At 37.1% G+C, this 26,673-nt stretch overlaps 1 protein-coding gene across 1 annotated transcript in view; it reads left to right on the top strand.

Annotated features, from left to right (window-relative positions):
• KCNQ1 (potassium voltage-gated channel subfamily Q member 1) overlaps positions 1 to 26,673 on the top strand; it is a 379,050-nt gene that overhangs the window by 115,045 nt on the left and 237,332 nt on the right. Inside the window, exons 8-13 of the mRNA XM_068398668.1 lie at positions 2,331 to 2,471; positions 4,726 to 4,848; positions 5,839 to 5,980; positions 7,292 to 7,318; positions 9,700 to 9,765; positions 12,821 to 12,941. Of these exons, the coding sequence (XP_068254769.1) occupies positions 2,331 to 2,471; positions 4,726 to 4,848; positions 5,839 to 5,980; positions 7,292 to 7,318; positions 9,700 to 9,765; positions 12,821 to 12,941 (620 nt within the window). The remainder of the gene's footprint in view (positions 1 to 2,330; positions 2,472 to 4,725; positions 4,849 to 5,838; positions 5,981 to 7,291; positions 7,319 to 9,699; positions 9,766 to 12,820; positions 12,942 to 26,673) is intronic.

Genomic DNA, 26,673 nt, shown 5'->3' with positions numbered 1-26,673 from the left:
ATATGCAGTGTTTATTGTATGCAACACTAAATCCGGTATGTATTTGAGAAAGGGATGTTTAATTCAAAATACTTTTTCTGCCCATCTCAGAAGTGTAAAGGAAAGTATTTCTCATGCTAATTACATCTGGACTCAGTGACTTAGTGATGTTTTGGCTTTTTAAGGCATTCACTCATAGCTTACTCAACTGATTAGGTCCAGGGTGAACTTAGAGTTCTTATACATATCCTTCTTCTAGCAAAGCTGCTGAAAAGGTATCACTGGCAGAGAGACAACAATAAGCAGCCAGGGACACTGATGCAGCTCTTCGACAAATTAACATCTGTCCATGGCCAAAGTTCCGTTTTCAAATGTAACCTAGGGCTGAGCTTCAAAGGTGTTACAGTACTTTGTTTGAGCTGAAAACAGGTTCCCAAGTACTTTCTAACAAGAAACAAGGCACTTGACTAGCAAGGGTAAATTCAAAGTCAGTGAAACCTGGACTGTGGTTTGAAAACCTAAAACGTTCAGTGTCAAGGGTAGTTAAGGATTTTTTTTTTCGCAAATTTAGCAATACTCATGAATTATACTGTTAAAATGTTTGTGCAACCTGAGTGTACTGTTAAAATGTTTATTTTTCAGCAAGTCTTTCAGTTCAGTGACACGAATGGTTGTGTTAGCAGATGTTAGTGTAGTCGTGGTAGGGAAGTGGTGGGGATAAGTACAGGATGGATGAGAAGAATACTTTTATGCCAGCACCATCACAGAAATCCTTCACAACATGAAACAGTAACTATTAAAACTCCAGTGACTTTTTGAAATTAGTCACTTACTGTAACGGTACGTAACCTTTTGCAGAGGAGGGTAATTAAGAGTAGATTTTTAGACTTTCCAACATCAGTTTGCCTTTAAAGCATATTCTTCCCGCCTCCTCATTCTAATCTCTTACACGTTTATTCTTTGTTTAGAAGAGAGATCTGGTAAATGAAATGATCTGTAAGAAAAATGCCAAAAGCTACTACTTTGACTGAAGAGTTCTTTTTTTTTTTTCCCCTCAGACTTGAATGCCAGCAAAGATGTTTTATGAATAATTGTGTAGCAGCCTCACCTTCACAGCAATACTTTTATGTTTACCTGTCAGATTCCCCTAGATGTTTGTAGAAGTAAAACAACAACAAACACTCTTTTGTCAGTGTGATTTTATTACTGAATTAAGTTGTTCTTGTGAGTTGGCCCAAGGGGGAAATTTAGGGTTTGAAGCTCTAGCAGTAAATAGTTGATAGGTAGTAACTATTGCAAGTTGCCTTGTTGCCGTTTTAAATAAGGGGAGCTGGATGAGATCACAGTCAAAAGTAATTGTTGTGGCTAAACACAACTTGGTATGGATTCTGGATCTAGCAGTGATCCTTCATTTCCCAAATAAGTGATGTTTGAGCATCATTAACTCTTTGATCTTTACTAAATGAATGTAATAGGAAGGGCCTTTCCTGTTCCTTTCAAAACACTTGATGATTAATACAGTTCTTAGAGGTTGAGCCAAGATAGCTGGCTGCTCTGACACCTTGACTAGCATATGTAGAAAATGAATTATGCTTTTGTTGAGTAGATGTAGTCATGTAAGCTGATTTATAGAAGATCTCATTTTTATCTGTGTTACTAAAACCTCTGTTAAATATGTCTATAGCTATGCAAATGAGTACATAAATGACTAGCTCTGTACTTAATTTGGGGCTTAATATTTATACTATATTTGGAGGCTATTTCAGGTTTTACACCATCCAGTGCCATTACTCCATGTCCCTTGTCCTGCGAGTGAATTAGATGGCCTTGTGTTGAAGTCAGTGAAGTCCTGGCCATTTTGCAATATTCCTTTTCCTCTTCTTTGTCCTCCCCTCCCAGCATAGGTTAACATATGGAAACAGAAATTACCATACTACAGTTAAAAGGTCTTTCTTGTGACTTGGATCATGCCATGCCAAAGCTTTATTACTCATAAAAATGAAGTTAAGCACATCAGGTTAATATTTCTCCCTATTCTGTCATTCCCCTGCACAACCATTTATGAGGCTTTTAGAGGGTATGAAATACCATTTCTGCTTGCTCTTTAGCGTTTGAGTCCAACTGACTTAAATAGGCTTTGAATCAGGGCATGACAGCATTCATAGTTTGTTTCAACAAGTAATACTAACTGAGTCTAAAAATTTAACAGTATTAAGTAATTTCCTCTAAATAATTAGTTGGGTTTTATGATGCTGAATAGAAGTTTATTAATACAACATAATTTGGCAAGCTTATGTGTGGTTTTTTCCCCCCCTTAAAAAAATTTAGATGTGTTTTCTTTCTTCCCACAGGGAATTCTTGGTTCAGGCTTTGCCCTAAAGGTACAACAGAAACAAAGACAGAAGCATTTCAACCGTCAAATTCCATTAAAGGTACAACATCGACAGAAGCATTTCAACCGTCAAATTCCAGCTGCTGCCTCTCTCATACAGGTACCGAGTTGCTGCATTTTGCATGCTATCATTTCTTTCCATTTATAGTTTTTTACAAAGCTGTTGGCAGTATTTCCATGCCTGATTCCCATTAAAAATTATATAGGAGTTACAGATGCAAGTCTTTTAAACAGTTTTGGAAATCCCACCTTTAGTGTAAACTAATGAGTGGAAGAGTTCACTCCCAAATCAATGCAAACTGTTTGGTTCAGCTGGTTAAAATCAAAACTGAAGGCTATCCTGTAGCTTAGAACAATGTACCTGGGGAAAATATTATGAAATACTATGCTGGCAGTAGTGACAAACAGAGAATAGGCTTCATGTAAAATTGTACTTTTAAAAAATACATTGTTGCTTGTGAAGACAAATGTCAGATATGCTTCATTTTCCTTGGGAGAAATAAATTATTAAAAATCTCAAGTGTAGAATTAAGTCACAATGTTAAATAGGAAAATCTTGTCTGAACTTTTCAGCTCCAGGATAGGAGGCTGGGAACCACTGAGATTCTGCAAAATCAGTCTTTTCATGTAGAACAACATACAGACAGAAAAATTTTGATGCCCTCTGTTAAAAATACAGTTGCAGTTCAATGTCAGTAAGGTCAATGAGATTTTATCCGTTACTTCAGTGGAGTCAGCATTTCACACTGGAGAAGTATTAATGTTGTTTCATTCTAGGTTTTTCCAACTTTTCCTCTCACTCAGTATCTGCATGTAGCTTTAGAAGAACAGGGATCAAATTTAAAAGAAATCTAGACGTACACCTAAGCGATATCATTTTTGTGTTCTCATATGACTTATTTCTCTAGCTTCATGAGTGAATGTGGATTTCCAGGTCAGGCTCTTTATGGAAACAGTAGCTAACCATAAAGTTTATGCTTGAAACTAAACAGTCCCAGAGTTAATGTGAAAAAGGTTTAAATTTAGGACTCTGGTTATAGCCAGAGATTAGCCAAAAGTCTTCAGACTCAGTGTGTTTCATTTGGATTACATGATCAGAAAAAGGTATGGGTTTGCAAAGAACAGATTTTTAGTGTTCCCACTGATTCTTTTGGGAAATCAACCCCAAATTATTGGGAAACCTGAGGCTGCATGTCCAGAATGTTGTATTTGGCTCCATCTGAAATGTTAAGGAGCAGTGGAGGGTAGACAATGAGTTGCTGACTACCTGTTCTTAATAGTGATAATTACGATTTATTAGTAGTCTTAGACTTCTAAAGGCCCAATTTAATAAGCGCTCTACAAATAACTTACAAAAAGATTATTCTTAAACCGAGAAGTTTATGAAATAAGTACAAGACAACAGCTGAAATGAGTGACACTTTTTTTCTGTATTTCTTCTCATTTTCTTCTAGAGGCCAGTTGTTTGTTCCAGTGTCCTATTAACCATGGCAGGAATTATATGTTGATTGTCTGATCCTTTACTTTCCAGCTGCTGTCTGTTTTCCTCTGTCATTCTGCCTTTCTTTGTTTCTTTCATCGAGCCTTTTCTGGCCTTTCCCTCTTTAGATTTTGTGTATGTATATGTGCGTCCTTTTTTCATGTAGTGTGTAAGTGAGAATCTGCCTTTTGAATGTGGAGATTAATTATTAATCAACTCTGATATATTTACACATTTAAGAGAGAATGCAGTAGTGTTGTGTCTCTGGTTGGTCTTGTTTCCTAGCCCTGCTTTTCCTCCTTTTTGTCTTTGAATAAAGTACTTTAGTGCTTGGCAGGAGGGAGGATTGGTTTTGAGTTTAGGCTCCTGGTTAACCACTGGTGCTGTCATGCTCTCGGTCTTATTTCTTCGTATAAATATAGCCTGACTGACCACATCACGATTGCTCTTTTTCTGATAGTACTCTTGTGAGGCACGGAAGAACGATTGTTGTTTTCTGAGTAGGAGCCTGAAACACAGGATGCAATAGGCAAAATGGTCAAAGTCAGAGAGGAAAAGTGGGGCAAAGCAAGAAATTCAACCCCAGTCTTTTGAGTTCAGTCTAGAATTCTCTTACTATTGGTTTGTTGCTAATGCAAATAAAAGTTGCACTTTAGAAGACTGATCTTCCTTTCTCGTTGCCCAGCTCAAACTGTGTGGTTTCTGTTTACTAAATAAGGATTCTAAACTATGCTGAGTTTGTTTCCAGTGGGGAAATTCAAGAATACTATTAAATAAAGAGTGACTAATGTGCTATTTGGAAGTTACTTTGTAGTACAGATAGCTACAAATCTGATTGCATTAATTGTTCTGTTGCTTAAAACATTTGTTCTAGACTGCATGGAGATGCTATGCAGCAGAAAATCCAGACTCTTCTACCTGGAAAATATACATTCGAAAACCTGCCAGAAATTATCATTTGCTGTCACCCAGTCCAAAACCGAAGAAATCAGTGATGGTACCAGTAACTAACATGTCCTGTTATAGTAATTTAAAATTTTTAAATTAGACTGAATTTGTTTACTCTCTACAGGCTATTTGTTGTGTTTGTTTTACAGATTACTTGGTTTCAAAGTTTTGAGATTTTCAGTATACAAACATTTTAAACTATAATTTGATTGGCTTCAGTTCCCAAGCTTGACTTTTTTAATGGATCTATGGGTTTGGAGAAGAGCAATTATGACCTAACTCAGGCACATCAATCGGTTAACTTACTGTCATTGTTTGGAAAACTGTAAGCAAAGGAAAAAAAGAAAATTACTATTTCCAAAACAGTAACTTTTAATTGGTTTTAAAAAAACTCAAAACCTGCTGCTTCTCTCAGCTATTGATTTTTATGGCTTTCTAAACGTCTATAGTGAAGACATCTTGTGCCTACATACGGTAGTATGAAATATGAAATATCAACTAATTCCATAAGTTAAGAATTTATTTGTTTAAAAAACATCAACAAAAAACCTTTGTCAGAATCTTTAGATTATGTGATACTTCATCCTCTCTATTGTAAGAGTATTGCACAGTAGTCTCATGCTGGAAGGAGAGGATGTTGTGCAAAAATCTTCCCTAGTATCCCAGGTTCATCTGAGTTCAGTAGCAATATATCCATTTGCTTTTCGCTGAAGGCATGATTTATTGCATCCATAAAATGGTAAAGATATTCTGGAATAGTTTGATTTATATAAACTGTTGCAGAACTAGCAGATTTTTTTACTGCAGGCAAGGGATTTGCTAATGACAATATGCAGAATTCTAGTGATTAGCCAGTTCTGGCGGGATGGGGGGCAATCTTGCTGAGAAAGGCACAGTGTGGCATCATGCAAATGTAATTGGTCAGGCACTCTTTTGACTGGTTATTGCTCATTGGGGATTGCATTATTATTGAAGACATTACTGAAAAGACAACTAAATGTGGCTTGGTTTGAGTAATTTAACGTATGTGTATTTTTAGGTTAAAAAGAAGAAATTTAAGTTAGACAAGGACAATGGGCCTTCTTCTCCAGATAGGATGTTAACTGTTCCACACATCACTTATGACCACGTGACGGAGGACAGGAAATCTGATTTCAGTTTTGAAACATATGAAAATTCTGGTAAGAAATTTCATTATAAAATGCCAGTAACTCTATTGGCTTCTGTTAGTGATTTACACACAGGTCCTCTTTAATATCTGTAGGAGAGAGGATGAGGACAGAACAAGCTCTTGTTCTAAAGCAAGAATATTTTGCTTTTTGACTTTGGTTGCTGGCTTGTCTGGATGAGATTCGACCATTCCTTTAATGAGTGTGTTCCACTGCAGGCAAACTAAGATTATTTGTCATTTCTGCCCGACAGAAGAGCTACTGTCTCTGAGGCTGGTGCATAAGTTCCCCAATTCTGCCATTGATTGAAACTACAAGGATTAGCTGTCAGCTTTTCCATGTGAAATTTACCCGAGATGTGTTACTGTTGTGTTTGTACCTCAACCAAAAAGGACTGACATGTCTTGGCTGCACTGAACATAGTCTACTACATGAAACCATCATGTGCTCCTGCCATCTGCTCAGTGGAGTAGGCTGTGAATCAAATTTTGAAAGCGGAAGTACTTAAGATAAATGTGGATCCATCTGTATTAACTGTCACTATACAAAATAGTATGAGGAAAAAGAAGAAAGGACTTTGATAGTCACCTTATAATTAATAGCTTAGTTACAGTTGCTGTAGCTATAATGAACTTCCAAAAGAACTCTGAATTTACAATGTGGCTTTTTTACAAATATACTTTTATTAGAAGTTTTTAATGTGTATTACTCAAATTTTGGCAGCAAGAATGAGGTTTAATTTTTAAGATGTGTTTTATTGATTATCGATACCTTAAGTACTTGTGTTTTTTTCCTCAAAAATGTAGGTGACCTGATTAAATTTAATGACCTTTAAAATAAGATAGCAATGTGGGCTGGCACCAGGCCTATTTTAATTCAAGCAGAAAGTCTCACCTTGCATGTACTTTTCTGGTACGCTTCTGTCTTGTCTTGTTCTGTAACATCCATGCTTTTCCACTCTTTCTTGGCCTCTGTTAAGAAATGATTGTGAATTGCATCTGGTGGTAGAAATGGCATAGCTGTTAAAAGGTGGACAAGTACTAAGTTTAGTCTATGTTTCAGGCTTTGAGTATAGATACCTTCCTTCAAAACAATCCAATGACGAACTGTACAAATGCTTAGTTTTGTAAAGTCCCACCTTTTATCACTAAATTTCTAAGTTGATTAGAGGACAATATGATTTGCAGGTAGCCTACTACTGCCACTTCAAAAATCAGCTCGATAGCTTTCAATAAAAGGACTTTCTCTAATTTCTTCTGACACTTATCTTTTTTCTTTTTTTTTTCTGTGTTCTGCTCTCTCTAAACTGTTACAAGTATACAGGACAAACAGGAATGTTAAAATTGATTGGTAAGTTGAGGAAAATAATTTTATCTATGGCATGCCAGCTTATGACAATGTAATGTTTGCAGTGCTTTTCATGTGTGTCTAGTGCTATATAGTTTTTAAGAAATCTTTTGCAGCCAAGGAGATCTAGACAGACAAAAATGTACATTCTCACACTTGTCATCACAGTTGCACCCACAGTTTCATTAAAAAGAGAAAAGTGAGCACTCATTTATATAAGTAGATGATCTCTGGGTTTTTTTTATAATTGAGAAAAATTGCTCATGTATATATAACCAATAGAAAAAGATAATCTACATATAATAAAGCATAATTCATCCAGTAGTTAAGTTATCTGAGCATATAGCTGAGAATTAATTTCTAAGCAAATAGATTGGGGTAGAAGGAAAATTTCCAGATTTGACCTCCAATATTGTACATTCTGAAGTACATGCATCTGTTCTTGTAAAAATGCTCTGTAGATATTTGTGAACAGATGGGGACCCATAAATTAAATAATTTATTTTGTTGTTTGTCTGGATTCTGTGATCACTTAAGCAGCCATGTAGTCTTGTGATGTTTCTAATGTGGTTGATTAGGCACTTTCTTAACAATTGAGTGTTCCCCAAAGACTCTAGGGTTAGAGCTAGGTCTGGGCAAAAAACTACTGTGATCTAGGGGGAGTGCTGTGAGCCACCTGTAAATTGTCTGTTCTTCATCCACTAAAGACAATAGAGGCTTCTTTTCAGTAATCAAGTGCAAGGATGCTCAGGCTTGGATTAAATCATCTGAAAATGCACGGTTCAGTTTCTCTTCTGAACCCACATGGAACACAGGTGCAATTAAGGTGGTAAAATATCAGAAAAAAACCTGAATGTCCTTGACTCCCCCTGACCAATCCTTGATTTGCCCATTTTCTGGTTTCCACTGTTCTCCTATATTCCAAGTGGTGCATCTCTGTTGGAAGTGAGCATGGTGGAACAAGCTCAGAAGAGCAGCAAGAGCCATGAAGTCACCTGTTTTACATGAACAAGAAATTCCTTCACCTTGGGGAAATATCAGAGGAGCTTTGCCAGCCACTGTAGGTTCAGTTTCTATTTCCTAGCCAGGCAGCATGAGCTCAGTGGACCTGAGAGGTTACCTAACACTGTTCTCACAGTGACTCAAAGAAATAGAGGGGAGAGTGTATTTGTACTTACTGTGAATAAGATACCTACGCAGAAAACTGAAGCTGCTGAGTCAAAAGCTCAGAAACAAGAAATTAAGAAGTACAAGAACAAAAGATACCCTTTCAGCTTTAATTTAGTCCTCAGAAAACCTCTAGTAACATATTCATATGCTACTTTCTCATATTCAGTAAATTCTGATTCTCTCTTTGGGCTGCCCACTTATATTCAAGTCTTCACACTCCTGGATCCCCCGTCTGGCTGGTTTCTTTTCTGGCCAGTACCGGAGATTTCCACCTCCTTTTCTCCCCTCCTACTTTCTTCTGGCATCATGAGTTCAGTAAGGACCCAAGAGCCATGGCTGGAGCATGCCTAGCACTGACAGAACACTTGCAAAATGAGGGGTTTTTTTCATGTTTTTAAACTCTAATACTTTTACATTTTGAGAATTTTTCTCTTTGCATAAAAGTAAGGCAACACTTCTGAAAGATACCAATCATCTGTCCTAGTGTGTGAGTCTACAGACATTTCTTAATGAAATAGTTATTAAAAGAGTAACACTATTCAAAAGAACTAAACATAGCATAAATGTTATGTTTTGCTGAGTCTCTTTCTCATCGTTGACTCCTCTTGTTTGCCTGAAACTTTTCCCCAAGGTATTCAGCTTGAGGCAGGCACTTGGCTTAAATGGTTGAAGTGGGCAGCTTCAAATGCTTTTTATGGAATGAGTCAGGCAGCTTCAAATGTGGGTGGCAGTACTGGTCTGCCCACCTGACAGCACTGAAATCTGACCAGGAGCTAGCTACACTGTGAATGATATGAACTGGAGCAAGAGGGGTCTGACCCATATGAGGCTGTACACTTTGGAAAGGGAGACACTTGAGGAAACTCTAAAGTCATGAAGGAAGGGACAAACATATAGATTACTTTCCTCAAAATGAGACTGGCATGGAGGGAGGAATATTTTGCAGCGGGTGACAGTGTCATGAAGAATGGGTTTGAAGAGACACGATGCCTCCCCTAGTGGTGGTTTAATATTCTGCTAATGTGTAGTGAGTTTCACACAAACTCTTTTCCACGGTATTTTTTATTTTGGTTTTAAAGATGTCAGGTACAACATACTGTATTTTAGGTATGTCTGCATCTCCTCAGCTGCCTGTCTGTAGCTTTTTTCTGCCCACCCCACCCCCTCTCTCTCTTTGTTTCTTTGTTTTATGTGCATCTTTACTCTTGACTTAGATTGTCAGCGCTCCTGGCCATCCTTTTCCACAGACCAGCAGTCTTCCAGCGCTCCTTCCTCTCCAGGTAAAGCTCATAATATTTCATTGCTCCATCACCTTTGTTAATTACTAAATCTTTGCAATGCTTTGTCTGGAGTTGCCTGCTGTGGCACAGAAAAGTATAATGCTGGTTTTTAAAGAAAGCATAGGCATGTCAGTAGAATTTTGAGTTTGGAAAGTTTTTCAGGTTGTAAATTGCAAATGTTTAACTAAAAAAGAAAGACATTTTCTGCAGAACAGAGGCATTTTCTAAATGCATTAGTTAAAATTCAGATTTTTTTTGGAAGGGACCTTTAAAGGTCGTCTAGTCCACCCCCCTGGAATGAGTAGGGACATCTTCAACTAGATCAGGTTGCTCAAAGCCCTGTCTGACCTGACCTGGAATGTTTCCAGAAAGTTCAGAATTTCTGTTTTAAAGTCAGGGGTTGTCACATTGTGGGGAGTGTATTTTCTGCCACTTCAAAGTAGTATTTGGCTCAGCATTATCAGTTGGATAGTCTTGCCTGTTACCATAGTTGCTGCTGCTACCCATCAAAAATAGAGAAAATAAAGCTTGGGGACCCCTGAATTGTAGTAAATATCCCTTGCTACATCTGTTTCCTGTGTCTTTTCACTCATTATTATCCATTGAAAAGTAGTTTCTAAAGCTTCCTTTTTTCCCCTCCTATAGCCTGCTTATTTAGAAATTCAGTGTCTTTTTTTAACATACTTTTTTAACACTGCTTTGTGAGAAAGACTCCTCCAAAGTCAAATGGCTATGAAATTATGTTTATAATTAAAAAAATATGCTGCGGCAGCATATGCTCCCTGGTGCTGTGCTTGAGCCTTGTTTCAAGGCACTTTGTGTCAGGGAAGCTCTCATTAATACCATGTTCTTTCCTTGGTCCCTCCTGTCTCTCTGCACAAGCAGGTTGCATGGTAGTGTTTTAGAGTGGTTTCTCCTTTATGTTGGAAGCAGCAACATACATTTAAGAATGAGAACATAAAGAGCACAGGGCTGCACCGGTCACCAGAACAGACTGATCTTGGTCACGTGCTTAGAAAATTTTAATATAAAAAGAGGGAGGGAGATACCATGTTTACCTCATATTAAGCAGCTCTTCATCTCTGTATTCTCAGATAATAGCACTTTCAAATCGGCTGAGGTAGTCTTGTTCCTTTGACATTGTGCCACTCCTTCTCTCCCCTCCCATGAAACTGAAAAACGATAACTGTGAATGATCCAAGAATAGCTGTTTCTGCAAATCCACTTGTGTACTGTGTTGTATCTCCCATAAGCACAATTTAGTGAGTGTTCAGCAAACACTTCACATGGGTTCAGCAGTTTTATCACTTGCCATCGGGAAAACTAAAAAGGCTGTGAGTTCTCCTTTCCTAGAAACCGGGAAAGTTTCATTTGTATCTTGTAGAAATGAAAACAGTGAAAATTAATTTAGTGAAAGCCAAAAAGAGTCTGTTTTAAAGACATTTTGCTGCATATCTGAATATGGAATTATTTTGCTTGTTTCACAGTCACTATCTTGGATGATGGCTATAGCAAAGTGATTAAATAACATGGTACTAAAACCAAAAATAGGAAGCTAACATTTGCTAAAACTTACTGTAGAACTTTGATTTTTAAGTGCTGCAAGTGGTTCATGCTTTTAATTTGTCTTTAAAATACATTTTATCTCCTAGTAGTTGTCCCTTTTTTTTTTAGTGTCGTTTCAGAGGTCTTCCTCTCCTATTACAATTTCTGGAGGGCAGACTTTCCCATTGTAATTTTGAATGGCCATGTGCCTGATGATATAATAACATTTTCTGTTCTGATTATTTGTAAAAGTTCAAATCCATTTCTGCCATATGAAGATACCTACTTACTTGAGTAAAATTATTGCAATTAAAAAAAAATTGTTTCCTGATATCCCCACTTCTACTCTCATTAAATTCAGCATTTAAGTTAGCTATTTCTGCTGTATTCCTTTAGCTTTCATGTTGCATTTTGGCAGGACATTATTTACTGCTATATTGTAAAGTATTTTGTTTAATACGGTAGAGACTTCATAAATTACAACATGGTAATTATTTCATTAAATGATCCAGCCAGTTGCACAGATAAAGATTTCTATGGAGGTGTCACAATCTACCTATGATTTCTGCAGAATTTTACTTGTTTTTATTCTCTATAAAATTCATTTACAGTCATGTATAAATACAATAGTGGTTTTATTTATATGCAAATTTTGTGACTTCTCTCACAAATGTTAGGACCATGCTGGAAAAAGCACTTAATGTTGGAGTCTGGCAGAATTTAGGAGCCTGAGTTTAAAAATGAAACCTCTGCGTAATTTCTTAGATGCATGAAAGTGTTGGTTAACAAGTAAATTTTTGCCACTAAAAACTTTTCAATATCTGGAGTTTTGTGAAATGGCCTTCCCGCTAAGGATCTCATCTCAGATGAACTGAACATCTTGCCACCTGTCTTGTGTCTGGGCTCAAAGAAGAGGCATCCTCAAGCCTAAGTGTGGGAAGGATTGGGAACCAGTTGACTGGCTCAGCCAGTGCGTGACAGGAGCTGACCGCTCACCATAAAAATGCCTAGGCTCCTTTGTTGATCTACGCTTCGTTTCTTGGTCTTAGTCACAGTAATTACACCCCAGAAACTGGTATTATAAACTAAAAAACAAAGTAGAGATGATATCAAAAGGAACTGATCTTGTCATTGAATTGCACTCATGCACTGTTGCTGTACAGCGGTGGTCCATGGTATGGCTGAGTGTTGTACAATAAGTTTTATAACGCATGAAGCTGCCTGTGATATAGATACTCTACATTCTAGTGTATGAGGAGTATGAACAAAAAAAGAGAAAAAAATATTAGTTTTAAGTCTTCAGCAGAAGTTGAAATTCTTCAGCTAAAAGAAGAGTTAGAAGTTTTACTTCTCATGAACTCTGCAGTATATGCATTTTTTTTGATAGTAACTTCTGTTTTCAATATTCTGTTAAAATGTACAGTATTGCAGAGATCCAAACCAGTGGTAGACCTTTCTCGAAAAAGCCTAATGCTACTGCTTTAACTGTTATCTGCATGTTTCCTCACAGTGAAAAAAAACCCGACGTTTTTAGATGTGAACACAGGACCCTTCATCAGGACCAACAGCTTTGCCGATGAGCTTGACCTGGAGGGTGAGACACTGTTGACCCCAATAACTCACATCTCACAGTAAGTCAAGGCTATTGAATTGTGCATTAGTTGACTTAGACAAGAGAAGCCAATTCAGGTGGGAGCAGCTGAAATATGGAGCTGATAGGGCTATCTCAGATATTTGCGTCAAACTCTTTTTACCTTGAAGTCGGTGTATACTGTTCTAAGTGCCAGTAAATCTTTGTGTTGACCCAAAGAAAAGTTCACTTGGCTGTGACACAAGGCTTTAGTTTTTAGCTAATGTCTGTGGGCAGCTGGTGGTTGATAGCCTCAAGATTTTCACATGGAGACAATGTGTGGGAGTACTTGCCTGTTGAGAATTATGTTACTGCCTCCACCATTTTCCAGTGGAATAGCTGTAAAGTGCAATTATGAAATACTATTTACACAAAATACCAGCCTTTCCATTTCAGCAGCACCTTCTTTAACAGTCAAATGATGATCTGCATTGGAAGAAAAGATCTGTTTTGATCTTTATTACTGCTTTGTGGTATATAAAAATGATCTGAAATAGGCATGTATTTTTTATTTTGTTGTTTTTTTCCTTTTAAAAGAAGATTTTTCACATCTTTTATGCTAAAATATTATGTCCGGGTTCTCAGATTATTCTAAAAAATAGAGAATTACAACAGATTTTTGTTCAAATGCCTCTAAAAAAATCTTCTGTCATTGTTTAATTAAAACTCCTGAGAAATGCATATTATTTACCATAGTAGATGTGTGACAGTATGTCCTCTAGCAGAGGAATGAGACAATTTTTTTTCCCCTCCTATTTCTAGAAATCTGAGGATTTCTGCAGTGAAACTATGGATGAAAGTTCTTGGCATTACTTGTATTTCTGAGGTACAAAACATGCAGAAATGCCTGCTGCCAATTTTCAGGCCTTCTTTTTATACAATATAAATAGCAGAGAAGCATGAACGTGCTTTTTCTAGCCAATTTAGAAGGGCATTTTTTTAAAAAAAGTAGTTTTGGGGGGAGTCTTCCCTGCCCCCAAACAAAAGGACTTGCATTTTCAGACGAGTCACCTAAATGTACATATATTTGTAGGCAGTGGATTTAGGGGACTTGTATTCTGGAAGATTTCTTATTGCAACAAGTAGGAGGAGGAAGTAATAAATTTCCTCAAGCCTTAGACAAGAACAACGGAGCAGCAAAACCAGATCTAGACGTTTCCTTTGCATAGCTTTTTTCTAAACTTTAGTTTACCACACCATTGCAGCCTTTCTTTAAGAGAAATAAGTTTTAGTGCTAGGAGTTTTCATTATCTTTTTTGGATTTGGGAATGATTTAGTTATTTCTCATTGTCACCTTCAGTGATATATTTCAAACAATAAGGTGCTCCATCACTTTTAAGTCCAACTTGTGTAACATCTGAGATGTTTTTTTTTTCATGAACTACTTGTGGGAGACCTTAGGATATAGGTAATGCATATCAGCTGAAGAATCTTACCAAATTAACACTCTAGTCTTTTAGTAAGGTATATTTTTCTCTTTTACCTCCTTAATTTTTGATTGTAACCTTTGTTGAAATCTCCCTAGATTGCTCGATGTCAGGAGTGATGGGATGGTACAAAACATGTTCCCATATATGGCTTGAATTGAGTCTCTGCTAGGGTGGAAGAAAATGGAAGTCATTATTTCTTTTAAGGCTTTGGTTTTAGATTCAAAACTGGATACATTGGATTAAATGCAAAACTGGATAAAATATTAATTGAAATGTGTCCTGTTGAAGCACGGATGCCCAAATGTTGTAAAGCCTGAGAACTGTTCAGTTAGAAGTGTGTTTACTTTGTGTATGCAGTTTATTAAAAGGCCTGAAACAATGCCAGATCAGCCTATAGATGTAAGGGTTTGGCAAAAAGTTAGTGAAAACCCTGTGTTTTGTAATGTCAGTTGGAATATTGACATTCAGGTAACAGATATTCCCAAATATTTTGAAATGAAAAATATTCTGTTTGTTTTACTGTGAGGTTGTGCATTCTGCTTTTGCACTTGAGGCAGCTGAAAAGCAAGCTGCTGTGCTGCGTTTCACTGGGTGCCTCTGTGGCTGGATGCTGATGACCAGTCAATTTCCATGAATTATTTAGACAAATGCTTCTTTTTCATTCTTCATTTCAAAGTCCTAGGGAACAAATATTTATGAGCTGGCTACACACGTTAGTAGGACCTGCATGATAGATATGTTGGCACAGAATTAAGGATCAAATTTAGAATTGTGCAATAGGCATATCTCTGTGTGCAAAGCCACCTACTAATTTTCTGTGTAATAAAAGTGGTTAGTTATTTCAGATCTGTGTCTCTGTGTGTTTTTAATTCAGGCTTGAAAGTTATGCTGTGCCTGAGAGAATCTAGGATGAATTATTTTGTTCTGATGGCCCTAGTTGTGAAGCATTTTATTTCCTTAAAGTCATCTTATATGCAGTATGATCACTCCAGTTTGTTGATAAGGAAATAACTATATGCAAGTCTAAACCCAAGTACTTAACAAAAGCACAACACCAGCTATGAAAACAAATTAGTATGGAAATGTCAAATTAAGTGCAAATATCTCTAGTTTCAGGTCTTAAAAGCAATTCATAGTCTATCAGAGGAACAGAAGCATGAAGACAGTTTCAGAAGCGGAAGCATAATATAGAACTCCTGATCTAAGGATGCTTGGATTTGGGATTCATAGAACTATTTCCTGGTCAATTATATATTTATTGCAACATATGAATTAGCTTATCCATAAACCACAGAAAGGTGACTCCAGAATAAACATTAATTTTTGAAACTCATAAATACATGAGTAAGTATTACACAGTTAATTGGAGACATGCAACTGGAAAGTGACTTCTGGTTGACAGTGTGAAAAATATTTCCTTTTGACAGGTAATGTAAATCTGGCAAAAGTGAGGGGTACCTACTGTTACTGTCAGGCAAACACCTGGCATCATTGTGGCTTAAAAAAAGAATGAGGCTTTCTTTCCTCACTTGCATTAGGTCATGAAAAGAAGATGCTATCTTTCAGCCCTTATGACGAAGGGCTTTAGGCTTCTAGGCCCAAAGTCCCCTTTAAATTGAACATCAGTGCCCTGATTGTTTATGCAAAAATTATTCTCTTTTTATAAATGCAGGTGTATATTCCCACTGAATTTAATAGGACTGGGTTTGTGTCTAATAATAAAAGTGCAGATGGTGGGGTTTTTTTGCAGGACATATTCCTGGCTGTATTTTAAATCTGTTTTGAAATAAATATGGCACTAAATGTAGCCCTATCTCTGTGGAATTAGAAATGGGAAATCTTTCATGTGAAAAGATTACTGTACCAGTTAATCATTTGCCACTACCAGTTTGAGGAAACAAAAATAATAATAGAAGCACTTTGAGACCTGATGTTCAAACAGGAAAGTGATGAAAAAGTCAGAAAAAACAGATTCGCAGCAGGTACATGCAGAAATATAGAATAAGATAGCAGTGCATGGAAGAGTGACTGCATTTTTCCTTCTATGTGAGAAGTCTTGTAAGCAGAAGATGCAGATTCAAGCAAAGCAATCTGTGTAATTTGCTATTATGGATCTCACTTATAAAATGAACTGTAACAGTTTGAAGAATGCAGTACACAGTGTGCTGTTTGAGATGAGACTTGGCTTTTCAATGGTTTGTTTAATGATTGTTCTGGACTGTTCTGTTGTAAAAGTGAAATAGGAAACTAGACTGTAGCAATACCACATCTCTCCTTTGGACTTCTCACTGTTTTCTTTCTCTCTAATCAATGTGTTCCATATTGTCTCCTGTTCTCTGTTTCACTTCGTTGGGTCTTTTGTTCTATCTGCATTTTAAAGCAGCGGAAAATCGCTGCCACTTGTAGCTGAGCCTCAGCTACCAAGAGGTTCTTTCCCTGTGTTCGTACTGTTGTTTAATTTCAGCACCTTTTTAACTTTACATTTAGCATTAGCTGAAGTAGCAAAAGACATTAACCAAGTTTCTAAGCATACAAATGGGAGGGAGAGGAAGTGGGTGGAATTGAGCTGAAAAAGGGAGAGAAGAAAATAATGCAGAACTCTCAATCTAATGTATCTTTATATAAATATTTCTCACGTCTTTAAAGAAGTTTAAAAAGAGCTCTGCATTCTCCATGATTCTTTCAGAAATGCTACTGAATCAAAAATACGTTCATATCTTTTATTTCTATAGTTTCCATTCTCAGGGTTCAACAGCTCACTAGACAGTGGTTTGTTTAATCAGTTCTGATGTATAAATATTTGGTATTTCTTTCTGCTGCTTAATAAGAGTAATCTTTTAGGGAAATACTATCTCTAAATGTATTGTAAATTTACTGCAGAAATTGAAACCTAAATTAAAGGTCATCTCTGGATGCTGCACTTAAACTCTTTATACATAAAAAGTAGCTTGATTTTTCACAAAGGTTAAAGAAACTGGTGAGACCCCCTGAACAACCCATACCTAGTTCTATCCCCTTGAGTATCATACCAAACAAGTAGTCACTGTCATAAGACTACGTAAACCGATATACTCTCTAACTATGCAAATTGCTGGCAAGATTCTTGATCTTTAAATTGTGAGTATGGTATTACTTCATATACATCTTTATTTTTTTTGAAAGAATTACTATGGATCCAGCTGACTTCAGGCAATGTAATTCTTGCTGAAAGCAGTTGCTAACATTGCACATTTGTGATCCTGTTATTGTCTATATGGTCAAAATAACGATAATTCTTGATGTTTTAATGACTTTTCCCCAGATGTTTCATGTATCTCTTTAATGGGGTGATGAAAATACATTTCGTTAGTTAAGGATTGGCTTTGTCTGTATACATACAAAGTAATTTTGTGGTGGAGGCTTTCTTGCAATGGCATACTGCTGTGATCTTAGGTTTAATACAGTGGGCTTACACTAAAATAAAGCGTTAGATTAAAACCAAAAAGCACTTCCTTTCTGTTGTTAAGTGTATTTCCATCCTGAAAAAATTCTGTGCTATGACATCAGCTTTGTCTTCTCTATTATCTCTGCCAACGTCTCAGGTGTGGTAGAAAGCCTTTTAGGCATTGTATTTAGGAGTAAATGGAGGCTCCAATGGTGGAGGTGGTTTTAAAAATAAACCCTTCTTTGTTAAACAGCACGATAGATGGAATAATTAAGCAAAAAAATTTAGTGCTTTTTATGGATCTTTCTGAAAGATTGAAATGAATACTTTCGGACACTTTGAAATATAATTGAAATAATTGAAGTAAAGTGTGCTGGTAAACACTGAGTGCAGTGTCCATGGTGCTGCACTTACCACTCGCATTTCTTGGAAATAATATTTTCTTTTCTTTGAGATTTTTACTAAGTGTTCTATGTTTTAATTACCAGCATATAATCTGTTGGCATGAGATATAACCATGTTGCCTAGAACAAACAGTGCTGAATATGTTTTATAACTGTCTCTCTTCTGTTGGATTATCAGTGAGTGGAATCCCTATTTGCTTTGATTTGCTGGCTCATATTGTAGAAGATTCCTGCTTTTATCTTCCTTTTCTATACCAAAATAACCGTCTGAAGTCTGAGCAAATATTTTTTTTTCACTCTTGAGTGGCCAGATGTAACGGCTGACTTCTGCTGTCACAAGAATTCTCTCTGAAACACTGCTAACAATATTTAAACCGTGATTTGCATGGGGTCCATTTTACCATTAATGATAGGACATGTTAGAAGAACAGCAGTGAGAGCAACTGTATGCAAGAACATGCTTGAGTTAAGACCAGAGCTTAATGTTACTTAATGTTAATTTAATTAATTAATGTTAATTAAATTAATTAAATAAATTAATATTATTAATATAATAATTAATTAAATAATTAATTAATAAATTTAATGTTAATTAAAATTAATTTAATTAATGTTAATTAAGCTAATGTAACTTAATGTTACAGAGCATTGCCGGTTACTGTTAAGTGCTATTATTCCAGTCGTTTACTTCACTTGCAACAGGAAAGTCTTCAGTGCTCGCTGTAAGTTGGGCAGCATCCCTTTTTCATTCGGCACATTTCAGTATGTCATCAAACTCCCTTAGGAATGCTGCTTACAATCTCTGCTGATTTAATAGTTTGCTAAAAAGGGAGAGGACTGTTTCCCTGAGTTATTACCTTTGGTATGGAAAAGCATCATTACATCCTGTGCTTTCGTTACAAATTGACCATAAACTTGGCCGTAGAAATCGACCCTAGAACTCTGGACATATCGGAAATCTGATTTTTCTCATCTGTTCAGCTTCTTTGAGCCACTTGAGCATGTGAAGTATCCCTAAAGCTGATTTAACAAGCAGTCAGGAAAGTTCCTTTTTCAGAAGGAAATCCCTGAAAGGTGGTAAAATGAGACACTGTAATGATTTCAGTGTCATCATCCCATTCTCGTTTCTCATTGCAGGTTTCATGGGAGGGGAAAAGAGCTGTGGCAATCCCATCCTAAATGTGGCTGATCCTTTAAGTAGGCAATGATCAACACAGTACAGTCATCAAAAAGGACTCAAAGTGTCTCTGATTTAAGAAATTATCAGTTTGCTGGGTAATCGAGTTTCAGAGGGCTGCAAAGCTTGTCTGCAGTCAAGAGCTAGGTGGTTGTAGTAGAGGAGGACATAAGCAAACTTGTCTCTTAAATGTTGAAAGGCAAATGGGTATTTTAGTAATCCTGCTCTGGCAGGGGGATTGGACTAGATGATCTTTCAAGGTCCCTTCCAATCCCTAACATTCTGTGATTCTGTGATTCATTGTACATTATAAGAGTTTTATTTCTGGCTTACGGGTATTGACACCAGCTAGAAGCACTGCCAAAATAGCTATGGCATTCCCACTGTAGCAATGAGCTAATAGTACCAGTGTCGTGAATTTTCTTGTGCAGCTGCCCTGATTCAAAATCACTGTAAAATCTTCCCTGCACCTGAGGAGTACTGTAGCCACTGCTGTGCTGAGACAAATGTGCTATTGCTTCTTTCTGTCTGTATATATTTAATCTGACATCCTACACCTAGACTGGAAGCTTTTTGAGTTGGGAACTGTTGTTGTTCTGTGTTTGTGTGGTATGTAATAGGTGGGATCCCAGCACACGAACTGTTTCTCTGTTCTGCATCCGATGTCTGCTAATAGAGTTGGCTAAAGTTGACTGATTGTGTCTTCCATGATACAGGCAGTTATTTATAATCTTTGTTTTTATTGATTAATTACCTGAGATGTGATGAAGACTTGGGCAGATCCTCATCCTGTCTTATTTCACCCTCAGCACTGTAGTAACTGAGCTGCTTCTGACAGTGCAATAAGTAATGTGGCTAACATCTGTCCCATGTGGTCGTTCCTTTTATCTTTAGGGAGAAGTTCTTGTTTACTATGGTGGGTGGTTGCTTTTTTCATAGATTAGATAGAGTGTTTAGTTTACATCTATAGATCTGAGGACCAGAAGGGATAATTAGATCATCTCCTTTGATGTTGTAAAAGACAGGCTGTAAGGCTCCATCGGGTTGAATGTAGCATTGCTGTGCTGTGTTCTTAATATTAGCAAAAACACCAGAAAATAATTGTATTTCACGAGCTGAGAGAGTGAACAGGTGAAAAATTCAGGCAGGAACCTACAGTTTGCAATTTCATCTCTCATTTTATTTTAACTTTCTAACTGTTTATTTATTGGAGAGGGAAGTGCTATCATATACTGGTGCTGCTATTTGCCAGAAGGCAGTACTGGACAAATATTTTCTGTGTTAGAGTTTACGTGCCTTTATGTAATAATATTCTCATGATTTTTTTCTACACAAATTGTCACAGATGTGTTGAAGTACAGCATAAAATTACTATTTGGCTATTTTATGTTACTGACAGAGTATAAAAGTAATGTGTTGACTTTTCCTAGTGTACAAACCATCTAGGCAGAACTAAGATAGCTTAGCTATTTCTTTTGTGTTGCAGATGAACATTGCATTCCTTGGTCTCCAAGTGCTGGTTTACATCTTGATTGATGTTAAGTAATTAAACCAGACTCCAGCTGCTTAGTGATTCAGAAGTACAGGGCTCCTATGCTGTAAAAACAACAAGCAACTCCCCACTTACTAACTTTTATCATTGTTTACTTTGGGCACCATTCAGAATAAGTGCAAAAATTTTTTTTTTTGGGGGGAGGGAGGAAGACAATAAAAATGTCCCACTTTTGTCTAGCATTTTACAAAGTTAAATTTATGATCATCTTGAGTTAATTCCAGAATTAAAAGAATAAATAAACATTTTGTTTCTGTTATGAGGGTGGAAGGATAGCTTAAGTTTTTGTTTAGAGGTGGTGGATATACCAAAAGAAGTTAAAAACTTTAGTAGTTTATAACGTACATGCTTCTTTTGGTGGGTGTTATTTTGTCCAATAAATGGGATAGAAATTTTGATTAATAATTTATTAATTATATGACAACTAATAGTTTTCTACTAATGTGGTAACAAAATATTCGTTATGAAGTTGTGAAATTTAATACTTTTAAATAGCAGTTAAATTAGCATACTTCAAAATCTACAGGCAGCATTATGCCCACACATGCTGCATATACTACACTAAATCAGTGTAGCAAACATACCTGGATTTGACATCACGTCTCTCCAGCAAGAATCAATTTGATATCAGTACAAGGTTGTAGGAATCCCTGTCAGATCGATGCGTGTGAACCAAGACCAAAGTTGACCACTGAGATTTATTCCATGTGCAGGTACAAACTAGTAAATGAGCAAAATTATACTTCTAATATTGGCCAAAATGTTAGCGTTTGTAGCTACTTCTTTACATTAGTGAAATGATGGCTGTGGATGAGAGTGTAGTTACAGATATCTGTGTTTGGGGCAGACAGAGCTGGAAAGCAACACAGTGTAACAAGCAAATAGCTTGTCTAATGTATTTTTGACCTAATCATCTAATTCCAGGCTCAAATATCAAATCCAGGCATGGAACATTATGGTATTAAAAACCAATAGCACGTGTGACCCAAGGAACCTTTGTATTTTAATACGTGGATAACATTCAATTTCTAATAAGGTCTTGTGAGAGCATCTTTTATAGTAAAGTTCATCATGTTGGAAAAGTGGAAATCAACAGCAGGTTTAAATATTACTGAATAGTGCAACAGGACAGCAATGCTGAAGGAAAATACCTTTTTGTAACAGTAATAATGCCCAGGGAACCAATTTCAAAAGGTGTATATGGGATAGTTTACCTGCTGTAATACTGTGATTGTTCAGGAAATTGCATGCTGTGCATTCTGTGGGTGAAAGTGATCTGAAAATTACTCAAACATACGGTCAATACAAGGTGATTTTTTCTTATTAACTTCATTCCACAGTGTTTTATGAAGATAAATGTTGCAGTTGCAGGTTTTTTCACAACTAAATGCTGCTCCCAGTATGACCAGTTCAGAATTAATGTAGTATTTTCCTCTTGCTGTACTTCTCTGGAAATCCTTTTACAGCGCTGACAAATTAAAGAGTTTTTCCTCCAGCTGCTCTATCTGATCACTATTGATGATTTTTCCTAATTAAAAAACATGACTCAAGTACACTGTAACACCCGATGATGTAGCAAAGCTTTGCTGGAAAATGCATCCTTACTGAGATGGAAGTCTTTGTTTGAAACATTTGCCAAATCCAGGGCAGGGCTGTAATGCAGGGAGCTCCATGAATCACGTCACTTGCTGAATGCATGAAGTGCAGCGTGCCTGGCCTTGGGCACTTGCCCTAGACAGAGAGAGCCCATGGGAGGCTATGGAACTGTTGACTGAAATTTAGTTTCTTCATGTGTCTACAAGGTCTGAAAATAGTTGTGATTTCAGTCAGTTTCAGGGACTTTCTCTCATTCTGTCATGTGTAGAACTGTATGTTTTGTTTTACTCCCTGCAAGAAGTTAAACTGGGAAAAGCTAAGGCATTTTCATTGTGTTGCAGACAAAATACCTTAAATACCTTACAGTAGTTGTCAGCCTGTTAGCAAACTAAAGCTAAGCACCTGACCTGTTACTCAGGGTTGTGTTTTGGTCTGTGTTTTTCTTAGGTTCCTGTATCACACCCATTTTGGTGGTTACTGAGCCCCTCTTGGGATAAAAGTAAATACGGAAGCTAGTCATCGCTATGTCCAGTTACTCCTCTACATCTGCCTTTCCCAAGGAAAACTGATGTGTTTGTTCGTTTTTTTCCCCTTCTTTTTCTCCACATGTAAAATGCATAAATATAATGTCAAAAAGGAAGCAGATCAGAAAGTGGTAATTGTTGTTGCTGTCAGTCTGTCTTCATGTCCTTTAAGTTGGGGGCCTCCCCAACCACCAAGTCCTGTCTCTTGTGCAGCCACGTGTCATTGGTACAGAAGTGTCACTGTTCCTGAAAAGGGGACTTACTGGGAGCGGTGAGGGCCCTACGGACTTGGTCTTTTAGGAATTTTGAGCCCGTATGAATTAGAGCCTTGAAAATAAAGGCAGGGATGTTCAATATGACACAACGATTTGCAGAGAGCCGAACACAGCAGAAACGTAACGCTTGTTATGTGGTTCTTGGTTTATGGGAGGTTGTCATTCTGTGTTTTGTAGGTGCAGTGTTTTTTTGAGGGATGTCACTTCAAGGCAGGCACATAATACAGGCTGTGTATGAATGGAAAATACTAGAGGATACCAAAAAATGTTTTGCAGTCGTTACAAAAGTTTTTTACATGTGGGACTATGAAGGGAGGTGAACAGAGAGCTGTATCTGATGAGATCTTGCATTTGGAAATTACTTCTTTGTCTACATCTGACAGTAAGTTCACTTTGACCAAACCTTTAAGATACAGACAGTGAAACTTATTTGAATCATTCATATGTTTTTTTTTTTTTCTTTTTTCTGTAGTGCAGCTGTTACTCTGGGAAGCAGTTGAACCCTTGTAGCTTTTTTTTTTTTTTTTAAAGTCAGTACCTGTTTAGACACTGGCTAGAATTTGAGAACGGATCATAGATTTCAAAGTCATATGAATGTTTCTGAAAATTTGACCCCTGCCTGTTTATACTCATATTTGCCATACAAGCTTTCTCCATTCAAGTTAGCCTCTGTTCAATGGCAGCTGAGCCCTATCTGGCTTGTTTAAAAAGCATTCTGCTGTAAGAGTGGTATCCAGAAGTGCTCATACAGAGCATAACTCTTCTCAGGTTTGGTATAGTGGACTTCACAGGGGTTAGGCAGCAGTGAATGTTTTGACAATCTTCACGACCCATTATTTTAAACTTAGTTTTAACACAAAATGGAAGCTTGTCTTGGGCTGTCCCACAGGTGGTGGGACATGCAGGACAGCACCAGAGCAGTGTGGGATGTCAGTATTCCTTCTGTTAGCAACATGAGCTGGCAGCAGTGCTTAGCTGACCCCAGATGGGGTTGAAAAACGAAAGAAACAAGCTTTGTATGAAGCATTCGTTATTCACCTAGGTCTGCAAGTCAGGTCAAATTCCCCCCAGTGTTGAATGTGAAGTGTACAGGAACTTTGTGTTGGGAGTATGGGGAGGTTGCAGAGGTGAAATGTATCCTTTTCTTCTCCTGTCCTACCTGAAGTCTAGGATACTGAGCTGCCACGTGTGCGTGCTTTTGTTGTATTGGTTTCCAGAAACCCCAGTCTGGATTTAAAGTCCTGCTGTGGTTGGCAGTAGGCATACAAACAACAAAAATGAGTCCTGTCTGGAGATGTTATGCTGTACCTGTTCCTCCTGAAAAGGGACCAAGACAGAAACCTCGTTTTGAAAGCACTACTCTGTCTTACCACAGTAGTGAGGAAAATTTGGCAAACTGGGATTAATAGACTATATCATGGGCTGTTGTTCTCCTGTACTCATCTGTTTTTAGAAAAAAATGACACTCTGATATTGAGAAATTCTGGTTCAGCAGCAAAAACATTAATTTCTCCTCTTTTGTCTCTTTCTACCCTATACTTTTAGCTGCTTTTCAAACTGTGCAACATTTAATGGTTCTTGTTATTACCTGTTCCATAGAATAAGTAATGCAGGGGACATAGGAAATGTAGTGCATCATTAAACAGATATTATAAAATTTCATCCATGTTCTAGCTGTGATAAATACACTAAAAAGTTGAAATACCAGTCATTATTCTTCTTGCTGTTTAATTACTTAGTACCTCAAAATGTTTAGGCTTTGTGAGCAGTGTCTTTATTTAGAAGGAAAGGTAAAGATTTGCATATGTGCTTTGTCTGAGAGGACTTGCACTGTGCTTGCTGCTGTATGTGGAGCCTATGCTGAGGACCATGTACAGGAAAAGTGCTGTACAAGGAATAGCTGTGTTTGAGTCCTAAAATGGCTGCTCGGATAATAAATAATGGAGGGATGCAACCACAGTGTATTTGTTCTTTAGTGAATTTAGTAAGTGTTCTCAGTCCATCTGCTTTTTATTTTAGAAACCTAATCCAGTCCTGTCTATGTAAAATTTTCAGATACCAATTTGGATTGCATTCTTATCCACATCCTTTATTACACTCTAGATTCTTGATCTTTTATCTTTTGTTTTTTTTTTTTAAAAAAAGGCTATTTGCAGTCTTCCTTTTTTTTTTTTTTTTTTTTTTTTTTTTAGGCCACCCACATGAGGGCACCTGCCAGGCCTTCAGGGGTACTTCCTTTACTCTGCAGGACTCTGAGGTTTTCTGTAACTGTGTGTGCTGTGTCTCATCCATTCATCATTATTACATCTTAATGTAGGTCTCAGGTTTGCTAAATTATGTTAAATCACTTCCATATTGAAACACATGAATAATTTTAAATCACTGTGTGCTGCAAACAGCAGGATCAGATTATTAGAGCTCTTAATTGTTTCTGTCTTTTTGTCTGAAGGCTTTTGGTCTTTTACTGTAAATTATGAACTCGCAAATAATGTGTACTATAGGACTTGCAGCATTACCACAAATGGCATATTTGAGACAGTACATCTAGGAACTCTCTTTTTCTGAGGGAAGTACAGTCTAAAGGTATGAACTTCTTGAAAAGCCATTCAATATAAATCGTACCTAATGGAGCTGTACTCCTTATAGTTTGCAGATCCCCTGAGAGAAGTATGAATTATTAGAAATATTTGGATGGCGGGAGTCTGTCATTTGTAAATGACTTTTTTATGCATGCAAGGTGTCCCTGTGTCAGAAAGAACTGAAAGGGGCGGGGGGAGAGAAAGGGAGGAAAGGATAAAAGCAAACAAAATTCCAAAGTCTGGGAATATTCACATCTGAATTGCAAGTTTTTAAGTTCAGTTCCACTCTTGATTAAGCAGGACATTTATGTAGAATGCAGAACAAAAAACATGCAGTAGAGAAATGAGATTGATAGCTATACGGAGTTACACGTGATGGAGAAAACATTCAAAGTGCTTGTGGCAGTAGTGACAGATCTAGCACAGAGACTGAAAAAAGAGAAAGAGTTTTGATAGTAGGAAAGCAAAACTAGTTGGAAAGCTGTACCTTAATTACTGGTTTACCCTTGTCCCATCTGTACTTCCTCTGGTCAGCTCACTGAAAGGCTAGAGCATTACAAATGCCTAAATGAATTTTTTTGGGGGAGGGTTGGAGAGGAAGGGGATAAGTCTTGGAGATGCTGTGATGAAGCAGATGGATTGTGGGGGAAGGAGAGAAGAGGAAAGAGTAATTGCGGGATGTAAGCTTCAGTGAACAAGAAGGATAGTTGTATCAGCAATGACAGAAGAAGGAAACGACCTGAGGATATGGGAAAAAAGTTGGCTCATCTTG

This window comes from Nyctibius grandis, chromosome 4, assembly GCF_013368605.1.
Source record: "Nyctibius grandis isolate bNycGra1 chromosome 4, bNycGra1.pri, whole genome shotgun sequence".
Taxonomy (NCBI): Eukaryota; Metazoa; Chordata; class Aves; order Nyctibiiformes; family Nyctibiidae; genus Nyctibius; species Nyctibius grandis.
This window is presented reverse-complemented; position numbering and strand designations above follow the sequence as displayed.